Below are 16,733 nucleotides of genomic sequence, written 5' to 3' on the forward strand. Positions count from 1 at the left end.
ACCGGGAGACTGCCTGTAGTCTGAAGCATTCTCCTCTCTATGTCAGACCTGTAGAAGTGTAGACTTTTTCTGGATAAAGTAATAAAAGAGGCCCCTACTGGGCAATTCGTACTTGCAACGCAACTGATCGAAGGACATCATGACCTCCCCCTCAAATAAATCTCCCAGGCAAGAGACTCCCCTGGATCCCATAACTTAAAACCAGAATCCATCAACCCTGGCATTCCTACTATAGGAGTGAGAAAGGAGGTTTCAGATATTCCCTGTCTCCCTCCTAATTCCTTGTTTCTTTCCTGCTTCCTTTATATTCTTCAAAGGCCTTGTCTGATTTCAATTTCCCAAACTTCACTTTGTCGCATCGCTCTCCAGGCTTTAACCATACTGATGACAATTGGGTTCTGACAATGCTCCATGACTGTCCTCATTTTATCCATGCATAACAGATTCATGGGGGCACTTCGCCTGGAAGGCCTTGCTATCCAGCCATATTGACCTCAGGCCCTCACACGTCCAATCATTCACAAAGGATAGAAGAGGGCTTATTTGATACCTGAATATCTGGAAAGTCTACCCCCCTGCATTCCCTGTGGAAGCTGCAATTTGGCAAGTTTAATGTGAGGCCGACTGTGACGCCAAATAAAAGAACCAAGCCAACCACTGAGTATCCACAACATTTGCCCACGCAACATCAGAGGGAGCATTCGCATGGGATATAATAAGCAAGGAAGAATGTTCATTTTAATAAGAGATATTCGGCCTCACCAAGATATTGGAAGAACTTTGCAACTCTGAAGATCCTGCCTTATCTTATTGAGCAAGTGCACAAAGTTAGCCTTATATAACTGGTCAAAGGCAGGAGTAATGAAAATGCCTAAATACAGAAAACCTCCCTGGGACACCTGAAAGAGAATTGGATTTCACTTTCGAGATTGGGTATTCCACAAAGTCACCCCACAGGCATGGCCCCCGACTTCATAAAATTAATCTTGTATCCCGAAAAAGAGCCAAATTGTATTAAATGAGGCACAGACAGAGTTGAGTTTGATAGGAAAAGGAGAACATCACCTGCATAGAATGTGACCTTATCCACCTCTGAGCCCACCTACTGGGCAACTATATTGGGGTCCCTCCAGATAGCCTCTGCAACAGCTCAATCACCAACGTGAATAACAGTGGTGAGAGGGGACAGCCTTGTCGGCTGCCTCTACCGAGATTAAAATTGTTAGAACTTATGCCATTAGTACGGACCGCTGCCATAGAATCACTATGTAGCACTTACATCCTCCAGTAAAAACCCCACTGAGACCAAACCCACTCCAGAACATAAAAATAGACATGATGCAAACATTCCACTCTGGTCAAACGCCTTCTCTGCATCAAGGGAGACCACCAAGCCTGGAATCGACCTCTGCTGGCACACCTGGACCATGTTGAGTGCTTTTCTAATGCTAGAGGACCATTGACCCTTAATAAAACCTGTCTGGTTCTCCTTTACAATAGTGGGCAACACGTTCTCCAATCTCAATGCAAGTGTCTTAGATAAATTTAAAAACCCGAGTTTAGCAGCAAGACGGGCCTGTACGAAGCACAGTCCTCTGGGGCCTTCCCTCTCTTGAGGATGAGAGAAATACTAACTTCTCTTGAAGAGGGCAGGAGGCAGTCCTGACTGTACAAATAATTGTACATGTCCAGCATTGGCCCAGCCAATATATTCATCAATTCCTTATAAAAATCACTTGAAAAGCCATCTGGGCCAGGTGCCTTACCACTTTGGAACTGCCTTACCGCCTCGTGTATCTCCTGTCAAGGGAGTGTTCCAAAGGGAAGCCTGCTCTGAAGTCTCACCTGGAAGGTCTGAGTTCTTAAAGAAGGACTCCAAGCTGTATTGGTTGGAGTGCTGTGAGGACAGGTTGGCAAAGATGGAGTAAAATTTCCTAAAAGCCATATTAATCTTTTTGGAGTTGCAAGTAAGAGTCCCAGTGCCCTCTCTGATAGATGTGATAGATTGAAAGGAGATGGAGGCGGGGGCCATTCTTTTTTCTGGCCAAATATGCCAGATATTTACCTGACCTATATCCATTCTCAAATAACCTTTGTTTTGCGAATGAGATCTCTCTCTTCACTGTTTGAGTAAGTGTGGAATTCAGAGCAGCATGGAGAGCTGTGATTCACTGTAATTTAATCACAGATGGCCTATCAAAGTATGCAATCTCGGCTGTCTTCAACCGAGCCTCGAACAGACGATGTTGCTCTCCCCTCTGTCGTTTCTGACCAGCTGAATGATTATACCCCTTGAGTAGCCCTTGGCAGTCTCCCAAAGCATCAGTGGGTTACTGGCTGTGCGAGTTGATATCCAAGAACACCTTAGACTTCCACGAGAGATATTCAATAAACTTACTATCCTTAAGGAGAAACTGATCCATGCGCCAATGCTGCCAACCTACTTCACTGCCCTGGCCTTGACCTCTAAACACATTGCCACATGATCAGAAATGGCTATGTTCCCATTTTAACAGGACAGCGCCAAATCCAAAAAAGTCGATGGAGCAAGAAACAGATCAATCCTTGTGTAACACTTGTGCAGATTAGAGAAAAAAGTAAAATGCATACCAGCCGGGTGAAGATGTCTCCATACATCCACCAATCCCAACTCCACACGTAAGTCCACCAATTGTTTAGATTGTGGGAAGGTGCCCTGGAAGCCCTTGACATCCTATCCACTATGGGATCCATGAGGCAATTAAAGGTTCCCCCTATAATAGTACGGCGTGTTCAAAGGGCAACCATCCATCAGAAATTTAAGAGGGTGTGCTGGGGGACAGTAAACATTCAGGATACTGTATTCCTTACTATGTCACTAAAGCTTTGAGAATCACGAACCGCCCGTATTCATCCTTGATTTGATCTAACATCTGGAATGGGAGGTTCTTCTGAACAAGTATAGCCACTTGCCTTCATTTAGTGTTAAAAGATGAAAAAGAAAACACCCGGTCAAACCCCCGGTGCTGCAACTTTAGATGCTCCTTGTTGTCAAGGTGGGTTTTTTGTAACAGAGCGACATCTACTTTCTCTTTTCTAAGACTTGAAAGTACTTCCTTTCTCTTATTCGGTGAGTGACTCCCCTTAATATTCCAAGTGCACCATTTAGAGTCATAGAGATGTACAGCATGGAAACAGACCCTTCAGTCTAACCCATCCATGCCGACCATCTATCCCAACTCAATCTAGTCCCACCTGCCAACACTCGGCCCATGTCCCTCCAAACCCTTCCTATTCATATACGCATCCAAATGCCTTTTAAATGTTGCAATTGTACCAGCCTCCATCACTTCCTCTGGCAGCTCATTCCATACACATACCACCCTCTGTGAGAAAAAGTTGCCCCTTAGGTCTCTTTTATATCTTTCCCCTCTCACCCTAAAACTATGCCCTCTAGTTCTGGACTCCCCGACCCTAGGGAAAAGACTTTGTCTATTTATCCTATCCATGCCCCTCATAATTTTGTAAACCTCTATAAGGTCACCTCTTTGAACAAACAACTAGCCATAGTCATCTAAAACAACCTGTGAACCCCTGAGAGGACGAAGTCTATTCTTGACACGCCGAGTGGAGACAATTAAAGACTCATTGAGCCTGAAGAACATATCTACAAAAATTACCAAAATAAAACTTTTAAAAACTACACCTACAATAAACCAATACAAAAGACACATAGTAGGAGACTTACCTCCTTACACATAGGGGACACTCACACCACCCACAAATACCTCCATGCCTCCTTTAACTGATACCGCACCCCAAACCCAGGCAAAACAAAAGTAAAAAATATATAAATCTTCCAACCAAAGGAATTAAAAGTGAGGATTCGACTCATCCCACCCGTATGGTGACCTCCATTATTGCTAGAAAAACTGAACCAAAAGTTCCGACATCGCTTCCCAAACCCCAGGAAAGCGAAAAGGGAAGAGAGAAGAAAATAAAAAATTAAAGGGACAAAATAGAATGAATGAAACAACAAAATAAAAGAACCATTATTGTCCATATTGCTTGAGCCAATCAATCTATTTTAAAGTGTCCAAAAAGTTCTTTGCTTTCTCTGATGAATCAAAGACATGAACGGACCTTCGGTGGCTGAAATGGAGCACCCGCCGGGTACCTTATGGAGTATTGGATATCCAGATCCCTCAGCCTCTTCTCTACCTTATTAAAGGTTTTCATCTTGTGGATCATAACTGCAGAAAAGTCCTGAAAAAACATAATCTTCAATCCCTTATAGATCAGGGTCTGTGGATTTTTCCCAAGCATTCTGGAAGGTCCCAACATGTTTTGCTTGTCTCTATAGGACTGGGTTCACACTAGTACTAGGCAGAGATGCTGGTCCGACAGGGCCTGCGCATCTCAACCCAGTGAGCTTGGTCAATCCACACCCAGCCTGCCTTGGCTTTCCATCCCAGAAAATGCAGTCATCCCTCAAAAAAACTGGTTGATCTCCTTCTTCTCCCTCCGGCAGCCCAATAACATGAATGCTCTTTCTCCGACCTCGATTCTCAAAGTCGTTGGCTTGCTTCACTAAGGCCTGTATCTATTTTTCGAGAGCCTGGAACCGTCCCGCCGAAGATTCGGGGGTGATTTCTAATGTTGCGGTCCACTGCTGCCCGAGGTGCTGTATCTCCTGCTCATGCTTTTGCAGCGTGGCCAAGATTGAGCTAAGCAAGGCAGACCTGTTAGATCACCGCCATCTTGAATCCCCTCAAATTTGTGTTTTTTAAGGAAGTGACAAAAGTGATTGAGGAGGATTGACGATGGATGTTGTCTATATGGACTTTACTAAAGCATTTGACAGGTTTCCTCATGGTAGGCAGGCCCAGTAGATTAAGTCACATGGAATCCATGGTGAGTTGGTAAGTTGGATCCAAAGTTGGCTTGGTCGCAAAAGTCAGAGGTTACTTATGGAGGGTATTTTTCTGACTGGAGGTCTATGACCAGTGGTGGGACCTTTAGATGAAGATGTAGGTGGTCTGATTAGTACTTTTGTGGAAGGTTGGTGGAGTTGTGGATAGTGAGATAGCTTGTCAAGGGATATAGCAGGATATAAAACAGTTGGGTGGACAAATAGCAAATGGAATTTAATCCTGACAAGTGTGAGAAGATGCACTTTAGGATGTCAAATGCAAGAAAAAGTGTATAGTAAATGGCAGGTATCTTAGGAGCATTGATATACAGAAGGATCTTGGGGTGCAAGTCCATAGATCCAGAAAGTGGCACAAGTGGATAAGTGGTAAAGGTGCATAGCATGCTTGCCTACATTGGTTGTGACTATGTGTAAAAATTGAAGTCATGTTGCAGCTGAATAAAACCACATTTGGAGTATTGTGTGCAGTTCTGTTTGCCACACTATAGGAAGGGAGCCTTTAGAGAGAGTGCAAAAGAGATTTACTAGAGTCTTGCTTCGGTTGGAGTGTATTAGCTATATGGAGAGGCTGGACAAAACTTGGATTGTATTTCCTAGAGTGTCAGGGAGATTGAGGGGTGACCTAGAAGTATATCAAATTATGAGAGGTGATGATGTTTTGTTCCCTTGGTGGAAATGTCAAATACTAGGAAGCATATGTTTAAGGTGGGGGGGGGGGGGGAAAAGAGTTTAAAGGCAATGTGCAAGTAAAGTTTTTTGACACACAGGGTTGTAGGTGCCAGAGGAAATGGTAGAAGCATATGTGATAGCTACATTTAAGAGGCATTTAGACAGGCACATGAACAGGTAAAGAAGTGAGGGATACAGACCACATGCAGGCAAATGGGTTTTAGAACAGTGACGTGGTTGGTACAGACATGGTGGGCCAAAGGATCTGTGCTGTACTGTTCTTTGTCTAACCTCCAATTTGACTATGCTCATCTCAGTCTTATCACTGACTGTGACGATCATGTGTTGTTACTTGGACCAAACAAAAGTTAAGGTGTGTAGTGCAGAACTATCAGATTCACAGAGCCCCTGGGGTCTAGACTATTCAAATAAGTATGGAAAAGCCGAGCATCTTAGGAGTTGTAGGAGATTTGTTTGGCAGGGTTAAGTGAGCCTTGAACTTTATTGATTAGTGTACAAATGATTAAGCCTGTTAGGTGGCCAAAGGGCACTCAGCTCATGTCCGAAACGTCGATTCTCCTGCTCCTTGGATGCTGCCTGACCTGCTGCGCTTTTCCAGCAACACATTCCTAACTGAATAATATTACAGTCCAGCGGAAGGGTGTAATAGAAGAACTAAAACTACTTTCCTAGGCCATCACCATAATCAACTAATGCAGTTTAAGGGAATGGCATGAGACATGCTCGTTTGGGACCTTATGGATTACAAAAGATATGTTGCATTTGGTACCCTTATCCAGGTCAGATAGTGAATATCTGGGCCTAAGGACCAATCCCTGCAGTACCCCACTATTCACTGTCTACACCTTATCAAAATCCTTCTGAAAATCCTTTATCTATTTTCCTGGTTACATCCTTAAGCTATTCAGAGTCGAATAAAGGCGATTAGGAACAAAAACAGAAATTGCTGGAAAAACTCAGCAGGTTCACTGGATCTGAAATGTTAACTCTGCTTTCTCTCCACACCACTTGATCTGAAACATTAACATGCTGTCGGACCTGCTGAGTGTTTCCGGCAATTTCCGTTTTTGTTCCTAATCACCTTTATTCGATTCAGAATTGCCAGTAATTTGAGTTTTTGTTTCTGATTTCCAGCATATGCAGTTCTTTGGTCTTTTTTGATAGATGATTAGGACTTCAATAGGAACTGTAAATTGGGAGATCTGAAGCCCAATTAGTATTAATATCTTTATTCCAAATTATTCCAATTTTTTTTTAAGACTCCATTAGTGTTACACTGTGCGGGATGCTACCTTAACATTAAGGGTAGTTCGTGTTCTTAAAATAAAATCTTAAAAAATGCATACTGAAGTCTGAATCTGAACCAAGCTCTTCCAGGGTATCTAAAACTGTGCTATCTAACCTGATAACAAAGGTAATGGAATTGATTCATATAGTACAGAATATTGAATTCCTGAGTGGTGGTACACAAGTGATTGTTGATTAAATTCTGCTGAGGGGACTGTTGTCATGTGTCCCACAATGTTGCTGCTGATTGAGAATATACTGATCAGATCAAAGCAAAAGAGCCAATATTATAATTGCAATGAAATAGCTTAACTCCTTCTAGATAACAGTATAGCTGATTTTATTGGATCCATGAACTTTGTTATTTCTTGATATTACATAGATTTAATTGAATTGACAAAAGATAATAACTTTTTATAGTGGAAGCATCAGAATTACCTACCAGCACATACAGCTAAAAACGGTTGCATTACCTTTTGCACTCTGCATTGTCAAAAATGTACATGCTCATGTGACATCCCTCTCCTAGCAATAGTTGCTTCATTGTCTACTGTCATTCATGATTGATTGTAACAAAATTGTGGAGTGTTGACCAGTTTATTGTAGAACTGTTCACCTCTGTCTAGAACATATTGTTTTCACTGTTTAGCATGAGATCTTGAGTTGTAGCTTCACCAGCTTAGTACTTCATTTTCAGATATACCTGCTACTTCTCATGGCATGTTGTCAGTCCTTATGATGGGGCTGGCCATCCATTGAGTACATATGTACTTTCAGGACACTTTCTTTGTGCAGTATGTTCTAAGCCAATCAGATAATACTACTAAAGGTTGCATTCACATTGAGGAAGAGTGACTCAGTGTTGGGAATGTAAATAAAGACAGTTACAAAGGTGCATTGACAGAGCTGGCCAAAATGAACTGGCAAACTTTGACAGGAATTTCCTTTTTTTTTTAAAAAGGAAAGAGATCACACAACTTGGTGGTAACAGTGATTCAACAACTCTGGTACATGAATCATTAAGTATGTTTCACATACACTTTAGTGAGGAGGCAGACAATATGAATATTGAAGTTTATTGCAAGGTGAATGGAATATAGATGTAAGGAAATTTTACTGTGGCTGTACAGGCTGGTAGCAAGATTACATCTAGAGTACTGTGTACAGTTTTGCATGTCTGATTTGAAAAAGAACAACTGTCTCAGAAGTAGTTCAGAGAAGATTTGATTGATTTGTTTCTGGGATGAAGAGCTTTTGTTTTAATTCATTCATTCATGGGAGGTCAGCATCGTATGCAACATCACATTTGTTGCTCATGTTCAATTGCCCTTGGATTGAATGATTTGATCTGTGATTTCAGTTAAAAATAAATCGCGTTGCTGAGATCATAACCAGATCAACCATGACCTCATCAAATGCAGCAGACTCAAGGAGCTGAATGAGGATTAGAATGGTGCTGGAAAGTGAGGACTGCAGGTGCTGGAGATTAGTGTCAAGATTAGAGCGGTGCTGGAAATGCACAGCAGGTTAGGCAGCATCCGAGGAACAGGAAAATCGCGTTTCGGGTAGGAGCCCTTCATCAAGAATCCCTTCAGGCTCCTACCCGAAACGTCGATTTTCCTATTCCTTGGATGCTGCCTAACCTGCTGTGCATTTCCAGCACCGCTCCAAATTTGACACTAATCTCCAGCATCTGTAGTCCTCACTTTCGTCAAGGGGCTGAATGGCCTACTCCTGCTTCTAGGGTCCACACTTTTGTGAAATTTACAAATACCCTTTTAACAGTAAAATGTTCTATTTAAACACAGTTGTACTTTAAAGATGGGTTCAGTAGAGGCTACTTTATTTGGCAACTTGATACATGTATAATGCAATGACTAATTTACAAGAACAAAACATATGTGGCTCAAAACATTGCAAATTCTCACTGCAATCTGAAATTGCAGTTAAACCTCTAAAGTTAGAGAAAACATACTTAGGTAAGAGCTCAAATATTCTCATGTTTAATGGATATAAATGGACATGGCATTGCTCAATGCTTCACAGAATTCATAAGTATATAAAGCCATAAATTTTCCATAAGACTTTTCTTGAGTTTTCATCTCAAAATTGACAAGGGTACAACATCTCTGCAGATTTGCTGCTCTTAACAGGTTGTGTGTAGTTCCAACTGAGCCCATAATTCCTAAGTGTCTCTGATATTTTTCTCCTAGCTAATTTGGCATTTTCATTATTTTTTCTCCCAATGAATTTCTTACACATATCTTTGAAAACACAAGGTGTATTTAAATAGCACTTTTCACAACCCCAGGAGTCCTAAGAAAGGTTTTACTCCTCTCCAGTTCCAACAAAGCAAGACTTTTTGCACAGTGCAATTTCATGTGAACACAACAGAACACAAAGTCAAAGTCAATGTATAGGTGAAAGTTTTGAGTTCTTCAACACATAGCACATAAACATTAAAATAAAGTATTGAGCAATATATACACATGCATAAACCCCTTTATAAAACATATCTGTAATCCATTTCATATAAAAACATATATAGACTAGATTTACATTTTGTAAATAATGTAGATCTTCAATAGTTTGCAGCTAAATCTGTGACATGACAATTTCTAGTAAACAGTCTCACTTAAACTGTAAAACATTATATTTGCATGTTAAGCAATATTCAACTAAGGGACAAAAAATAAAGCTATATTCACATTCTTCAGAGTAAAAATACATATGTCAGTGTAATTGTCCTTTACAAAAGTGTCCATCAAGTACCATAGCTCAAAATTACTGTTAAACTCTCTCTCTGAAAAGAACAGAATTAAATTTGTCAAAATTGCACATCCAAATTTAGGAACAAAAATCTTATTAGTCAATTTCAGGGTGAAAACACAGTAACATTGTTATTGGGAGTCTGAACATAGACATGCATTTAAAACCTTGGTTATGACGAGCATAATCAAAGACTGAAGCAACCAATATTATTTAAAAAGGGTTTAAGGAATCTATGAACCATATTTCAATGTACCTCCCTCAGAATTATGCAAATCACTAACTTTTCTTGTAATGCGCGAATTGCAATAGTCCGTTCACTTTTTCAATTTTAACTTGGGCACAAATCTTTTCAGAGAGACAAAATGAGAAAACATTGTGAATGGAAAAACAAACTGAAATATAAACAGATGGAACAAAGAACAATTATTGGATTTTCATGGCATTTTGTATGAATTTCCCTACTTATAAAAACTGAGTTGAGATATTATAGGGAATAAAATTACCCATTAAGGGAGCTAAGTGTTTGTAACATTTTTTAACATAATGGGATTTTAGTAAAAATATGCAACTTTATGAAATACAAAGTGTCACATTTTAGTTAAACAGTCACATTATAACTGAATAAAGCTGAGCACATAAAGGAAATTCAAATTGAGACTACATATTTGAGTTTTAGCTTTTATGTGGAATTTCACTAGACAGGAAACTTTCCATTGCAGTTTCAGCTCTTTTCAAAATGCTACATTGATGAATAAAATAGAATCAAATGTAGCACCACATTAACCTCAGTCATGTATACCAAAGTTCAAAAAATGACAAATGTGTGATCAATCTTCCATCAAACTTAGCATTAACTTTTCATATGACTGTCTTGGCACAGATGATTAAGGGGCAGTATTTATTTTCTGATTTACTTAAGTATTTGGACACCGAGAATACATTTTTTTAAAAGGTTCACTTTATGCTCATTTACTTCCATGTAGTACAAGTTGTGAACCAGCTTACATTGAGGCAATTTTCTATTCAACAGCTTTGATCATCTTTAGCTTTTATGGAGTTGTCACTTAGGCCACTGAAGTGTGTGTTTTCTGCTGGTAACGATGGCCCTGCGATAGACATATTACTGGAAGATCCACTACTGGCTGCATGGCAAAAAAGGCAAGGAAATTCACCTTTAAGCGAATTCACGTTTAAATTAGCTCACCTAAAAGGCAACATTTTTTTAATTGTAAGAATACATGGCATGCACTTAAAGCAGCAAGACTGGATATATAATAAATCTATATTAATTGAAAGAACTAAGTCGGTTTGCAAAGTGGCATACTAAGCAAGTGGATCTTGCTGATAAGGCAAGTGAATTAGGATAATTTTTCAAAACAATGTGTTCATTACACAAACAAATCTTTAGCAGCCAGTTTACATTTGTTCTCAAACAGTAAAAATTACTAATCAATTAACTTTACATAAAGATGGCTGAAAATAAAGAAAAATATCAAATGCAACAAAAAGAAGTTAGCACATACTAAAATGAAGAACTTAATGTACCTCAAAACTTAATGAGCAAAATGGTGAAAAGGCATTAGTACTGTAAGCAGACCTGGGCACATCATAGGAAAGATATATTGACCTTGGACCAAAGGGTTAAGTTTGAGGAGAGATTATACAAGTTAGGTCTGTTTTGTCTAGAATTTAGAAAGAGAAGGGATGATCTCATTGAAGTCTTTAAGATCTTAACAGGAATAGATAGGGTAGATGACGATTCTAAATGTAAGTTTGCTCGCTGAGCTGGAAGGTTCTCAAAACTTGCTGAAGATTCTAAAATTAGGAGACATTGTCTAAAAATTACAGCCAGACTGTTCAGAAGAGATGTTAGGAAGCACTCAGAGATGGAAACAGACCCTTCGGTCCAACCGTCCATGCCGACCAGATATCCTAACCCAATCTAGTCCCACCTGCCAGTACCCGGCCCATATCCCTCCAAACCTTCCTATTCATATACCTATCCAAATGCCTCTTAAATGTTGCAATTGTACCAGCCTCCACCACATCCTCTGGCAGCTCATTCCATACATGTACCACCCTCTAAATGAAAAAGTTGCCCCGTAGGTCTCTTTTATATCTTTCCCCTATCACCCTAAACCCATGCCCTCCCAAACCCCAGGGAAAAGACTTTGCCTATTTACCCTATCCATGCCCCTCATAATTGTGTAAACCTCTATAAGGTCACCCCTCAGCCTCCGACGGTCCAGGGAAAACAGCCCCAGTCTGTTCAGCCTCTCCCTATAGCTCAAATCCTCCAACCCTGGCAACATCCTTATAAATCTTTTCTGAACCCTTTCATGTTTCACGACATCTTTTCGATAGGAAGGAGACCAGAATTGCATGCAATATTCCAACAGTGGCCTAACCAATGTCCTATACACCTCTACACATAAAGGGTGGCAGTTTAGAAGTCTTTTCCATAAATGGCAGTTGATTATAGATCACTTGTTAATTTTAAATCGGAGGTAAAATTTTGTTAAGCAAGGATGTTAAGGGCTTTGAGGCAAAGGCAGGTAAACACAACAGATCAACCATAACCTCATTGAATGGTAGAACAAACTCAAGGGGTCTACTGCTGTTCCTATGTTCGCTTAGTAGCTTCACAGCTACAGTGTTTAATTACTAATAAACAAACCAGAATGAAAAACTTAGTCTAATAACTCTTAAGATCTCAATTCTTGACATTAAAGGATGGGTTTCTGCAGGTCTTGGTCTAATTGCAAGTAGAGTTCAGAGTAAACTCATCATTGAATCATAGAGACATAGAGCACAGAAAAAGACCCTTTGGTCCAACTAGTCCATGCTGAACATAATCCCAAACTAAACTAGTCCCACCTGCCTGCTCTTGGCCCATTTCCCTACAAACGTTTTTTCTTCATGCATCTATCCAAATGTCTTAAAATTCTAATTATTCCCCCATCCATGACTCAGTCAGGAAGTCCATTCCACACGCGAACCACTGAGTAAAAAATTTCTCATTCCTGAAGGGCTCGTGCCTGATACATCAATTCTCTTGCACCTTGGATGGTGCCTGACCTGCTGTGCTTTTCCAGCACCACACTCTCGACTCTGATCTCCAGCATCTGCAGTCCTCACTTTCTCTCAGTGAAAAAAACATTCCTGTTCTTTTTGAAATCTCTTTGCTCTCACCTTAAAATGTATTCCCTCATCTTGAAATTCCCCATTTTAGGGAAAAGACAACTATCATCAACTCCATCTGTACCTCTCATTATTTAATTAATTTCTCAGGTCACCTCTCCACTTCCTTCGCTCCAGTGAAGAAAGTACCAGCCTTTCTTTACCCTGCAACAACCTGGTAAATCTCTTCTGAACCCTCTCCAGCTTAATAATATCCTTCCTATAATTGGGCAACCAGACTGGACACAGTATTCCAGAACAGGCCTCACAAACATCCTGTACATCAACATAAAGTCCCAACACCTATATACCGAGGATGGTTTCAGCAAATTATAAACAAAATTGATGGTATTTATAGAAATGGTTACAGAAAAAGCAGATATATAAAGAAATTTTTTATTTTCAGATAGATTTCAATTTAGGCAGATGCCCATTTTGCCCCAATCAAGCTCAATTAACAAGTATCTTGTGCAATAGGGAATAGTGAAAGGTGTATTTTTGAGAATAAATTATCAATGTATTAATATACATGGAGAACTGAAACCTAAATCAACATGTAAATTTAAAGTAACAGTTTACGCTAGTGCATTATCCAAACTGCACTTGGACATAAATAATGTCCCAATGATGTGAGAGACATCACGTCCCAGGATCTACTGAGAGACAGGAACTGAAGGAAATGGTGTTGGGGAAATTGATTAAATTAAAGGCTGATAAATCCATAGTACCTGACAACCAACATTCCAGAGTACTTAAGGAAGTGGCTAGAGACAGTAGAAGCATTGGTGGTCATCTTTCAAGATTATTTAGACTCTGAAACAATTCCTGTGGATTGGAGGGAAGATAATGTAACCTCTCAATTTAAAAAGAGAGGCAAAGAGATATTGTAGATCAGTCAGCCTGACGTCAGTAGTGGAGAAATGCTACCGTCCATTATATAAGATTTAATATCAGAGCACTTAGAAATTAGTGACTGGTTTGGACACAGTCAGCATGGATTTATGAAATTGAAATCATGCTTGAAAAATCTACTGGAATTTTGAGAGAATGTAATTAGTAGAGTTGATAATGGAAAACTAGTGGCTGTGACATGGACAGAGAATTGACTGGCAGCTAAGAACAAAGTCGGAATAAATGGATATTTGAAAGTTGCATCACAGGTAGGTAGTGATTAAGAAGGTGTTTAGCATGTTTGCCTTCATTGCTCAGACCAGTTTAACTGAGTTTAGCAGTTGGGAGTACATTGGTGAGGCCACTTTTGAGTACTGTGTACAGTTTTGGTTGCTCTGCTGTAGGAAGGATATGATTAAATAGGAAAAGGCTCAAAAAATTTACAAGAATGTTGCTGGGATTGGAGGGTTTGAGTTATGTAGAGAGGCTGGGTAGGCTGGAACATTTTCCAATGGAGTGTAGGAGGTTGATGGGTGACTGCATAGAAGTTTATAAATCATGAGTATAGATATGGTGAATAGCAAGGATCTTTTCCCTCGGCTGGGTGAGTTCAAAACTAGACGGCATATTTTCAAGAGGAAAAAGATTTAAAAGGGATCCGAGTGACAATTTTTTGCACACAGAGGGAGTTTCATATGTAGAATGAACTCCCTGAGGAAGTGGTAGATGCATGTACAGTTACAACTTTAAAAAGGCATTTGGGTGGATACATGAATAAGGAAGGCTTAGAGGGATACAGACCAAAAACAGGCAAATGGGACTAGTTTAGTTTGGAAAACTAGGTCGCTATGAATGAAGGGTCTGTTCCCACATTGTATGATGGTGACTCTATAATAGGACAGAATGTGGAAAGGGCCAGGAACCTAACTTCAGGCACAGCCCGATAAGGGGATAACTATGAGAAGGGGGGCAGTCAACAAAAGACTGAGGATTCTGTCCTTAAATGCACGCAGTGTAGGACAAAGTAAATGAGCTTATAGAAGAGATTGAAATTAACGGGTACGATGTTGTGGCATTACAGAGACTTGGCAGCAAGGAGATCAAGGCTGGGAATTAAATATCCAAGGATGCATGTCCTATTGAGAGGGGATGGCATTGCCATGTTTGTAAGAAATTAACCTAAATCAAACGCAAGAAATGATACAAGATCAGAAGGTATAGAATCTGTGTGGCAGAGTTGAGAAACCGCAAAGGAAAAAAAGACCTCGATGGGAGTTATGTCCAGGCCTCCTAGCAGTAATCAGGATATGAGTAGAAAATAAAGCATGAGATACAGAAGGCACGTAAGAAAAGTATGATTACAGTAATCGTGGGAGATTTCAATACTCAAGTGGACTGGGAAAATCAGTTTGAGTGTGAATCTCAAGAAAAGGAATTCGTGCAATGTCTACAAGAGATTTTTTAGAACAGCTTGTGGGAGAGCCCACTAGATCAGATTAGATTCAATGTCAGGTATACCAGAGTACAGGAGTACCATGAGAAGAGTACAGCGTCACCACTCTGGCACCATCTTAGAATACAATAGCTAGAATTAAAAACGAGCAGAAATTAAAGAAACAGAAACAAAAGAAAAAGAAAAACATCCAGAGCACCCTTGCTGCCGCCTATATCTTTTGTGATCCCTTTCAATTTTAACAACATCGTCTCTGTAGCAGGGAGACCAGAATTCAGCAAAGTATTCTAAAAGTGGCCTCACTAATGTCCTGTACAGCTGCACCATGACGTCCCAACTCCTATACTCAATGCACTGACCATTGAAACCAAGTGTGCTAAATGCCTTCTTCACCACCATGTCTACTTGCGACTCCACTCTCAAGTAACTGTGCAACTGCACCCCTAGGTCTCCCCTATGGGGACCAGTTGAGGATTTTCGGTCCGTACTCAGTGTTTAGAAGGATCGAGGGGGTTGGAATCTCTTTGAAACTTTTAGAATACTAAAATGGGGTTGAGCTTCTTTAGTACTGTTGAATACTGAGATGTCTGGAGACAATGGACGTGAAGATGTTTCTATTTGTAGCAGAGACTACGATCCTAGGGAACAGCCTCAGACAGAAGGCACAACCCTTGAGAACTGAGATAAGGAAGAATTTCTCTAGTCAGAAATCTATGAAAGTCATTCACATAGAATGCAGTGGGGGTCAAGTCATTGAATGTATTTAAGACGTAGGTAAATTGGTTCTTGATTAGTAAGAGGATCAAGAGTTATGGGGAGAAGGCAGGAGAATGGAGTTGAGAATCACATCAGTCATAATTGAATGGCAGAAGAAAGCTCGATGGGCCAAAAGGGCTAAATCTGCTCCAATATCTTAGCATCCTATGGTCTATGGTAACATAATTCAAGAAAGACGACGACTAATTTGGTCCATTTACCAGATAACCACAAAACATTATAATATTAAAAGAAATATAAGGTAAATATTATCATATTTAAGCTCTAACAAAGTAATGATTGTATCGGCAAGGGGTTATAGTTTACTTACAGAATATAGATCTGTTACTGTCTTGATCTGATGGTTGAGGTGTTGGAAGTATCCTTCTGGGTGTATATGTATTTAAAAGCCTTCTACCCAGAGCAAATAGACTTCCAGGAGCTAGAATGGAAACCAGATAATACTGGTTTTGCACATGGACTCTTTGATCTCAAAGCATAACATTTCACCAACACTAAATTTTTTTTTAATTTGCTTCTTGCTTTAAGAGTGTCAATGGCAGGTCCAACACTTGTTTCTCTTCCTATATTTCCTTGAGAAGCTATCTACAAACCACAGTGGTGCTGGAAAAGCACAGCAGGTCAGGCAGCATCCGGGGAGCAGGAAAATTGACGTTTCGGGCAAAAGCCCTTCATCATGAAAAGCATCTATTCCTGATGAAGGGCTTTTGCCCGAAACGTCGATTTTCCTGCTCCTCGGATGCTGCCTGACCTGCTGTGTTTTTCCAGTAC

The 16,733-nt window shown here is 40.1% G+C and overlaps 1 protein-coding gene and 1 long non-coding RNA gene across 19 annotated transcripts in view; one reads left to right on the plus strand and one right to left on the minus strand.

The window, feature by feature from the left end:
* LOC148151941 (uncharacterized) overlaps positions 1 to 16,733 on the plus strand; it is a 71,446-nt gene that overhangs the window by 39,940 nt on the left and 14,773 nt on the right. The gene's annotated exons all lie outside the window — the stretch shown is intronic.
* The window catches only part of ppip5k2 (diphosphoinositol pentakisphosphate kinase 2), a 151,975-nt gene continuing 143,953 nt past the window's right edge, over positions 8,712 to 16,733 (minus strand). For 16 of the 18 annotated variants that reach the window (XM_043710134.2, XM_043710153.2, XM_087998779.1 and 13 more), the window contains 2 exons: positions 16,273 to 16,383; positions 8,712 to 10,803 (listed from right to left, as the gene is read on the minus strand). In XM_043710134.2, coding sequence (XP_043566069.1) covers positions 10,685 to 10,803; positions 16,273 to 16,383 — 230 coding nt within the window. In that variant the 3' untranslated portion in view covers positions 8,712 to 10,684. Of the gene's footprint in view, positions 10,866 to 16,272; positions 16,384 to 16,733 lie in introns of all 18 variants that reach the window. The other 2 variants (XM_043710086.2, XM_087998756.1) reach the window with 2 other exon arrangements.

The sequence above is a fragment of the Chiloscyllium plagiosum genome, unplaced genomic scaffold, assembly GCF_037043375.1.
Source record: "Chiloscyllium plagiosum isolate Xiang-an unplaced genomic scaffold, Cpla_swu_hap1 HiC_scaffold_2, whole genome shotgun sequence".
Classification (NCBI taxonomy): Eukaryota; Metazoa; Chordata; class Chondrichthyes; order Orectolobiformes; family Hemiscylliidae; genus Chiloscyllium; species Chiloscyllium plagiosum.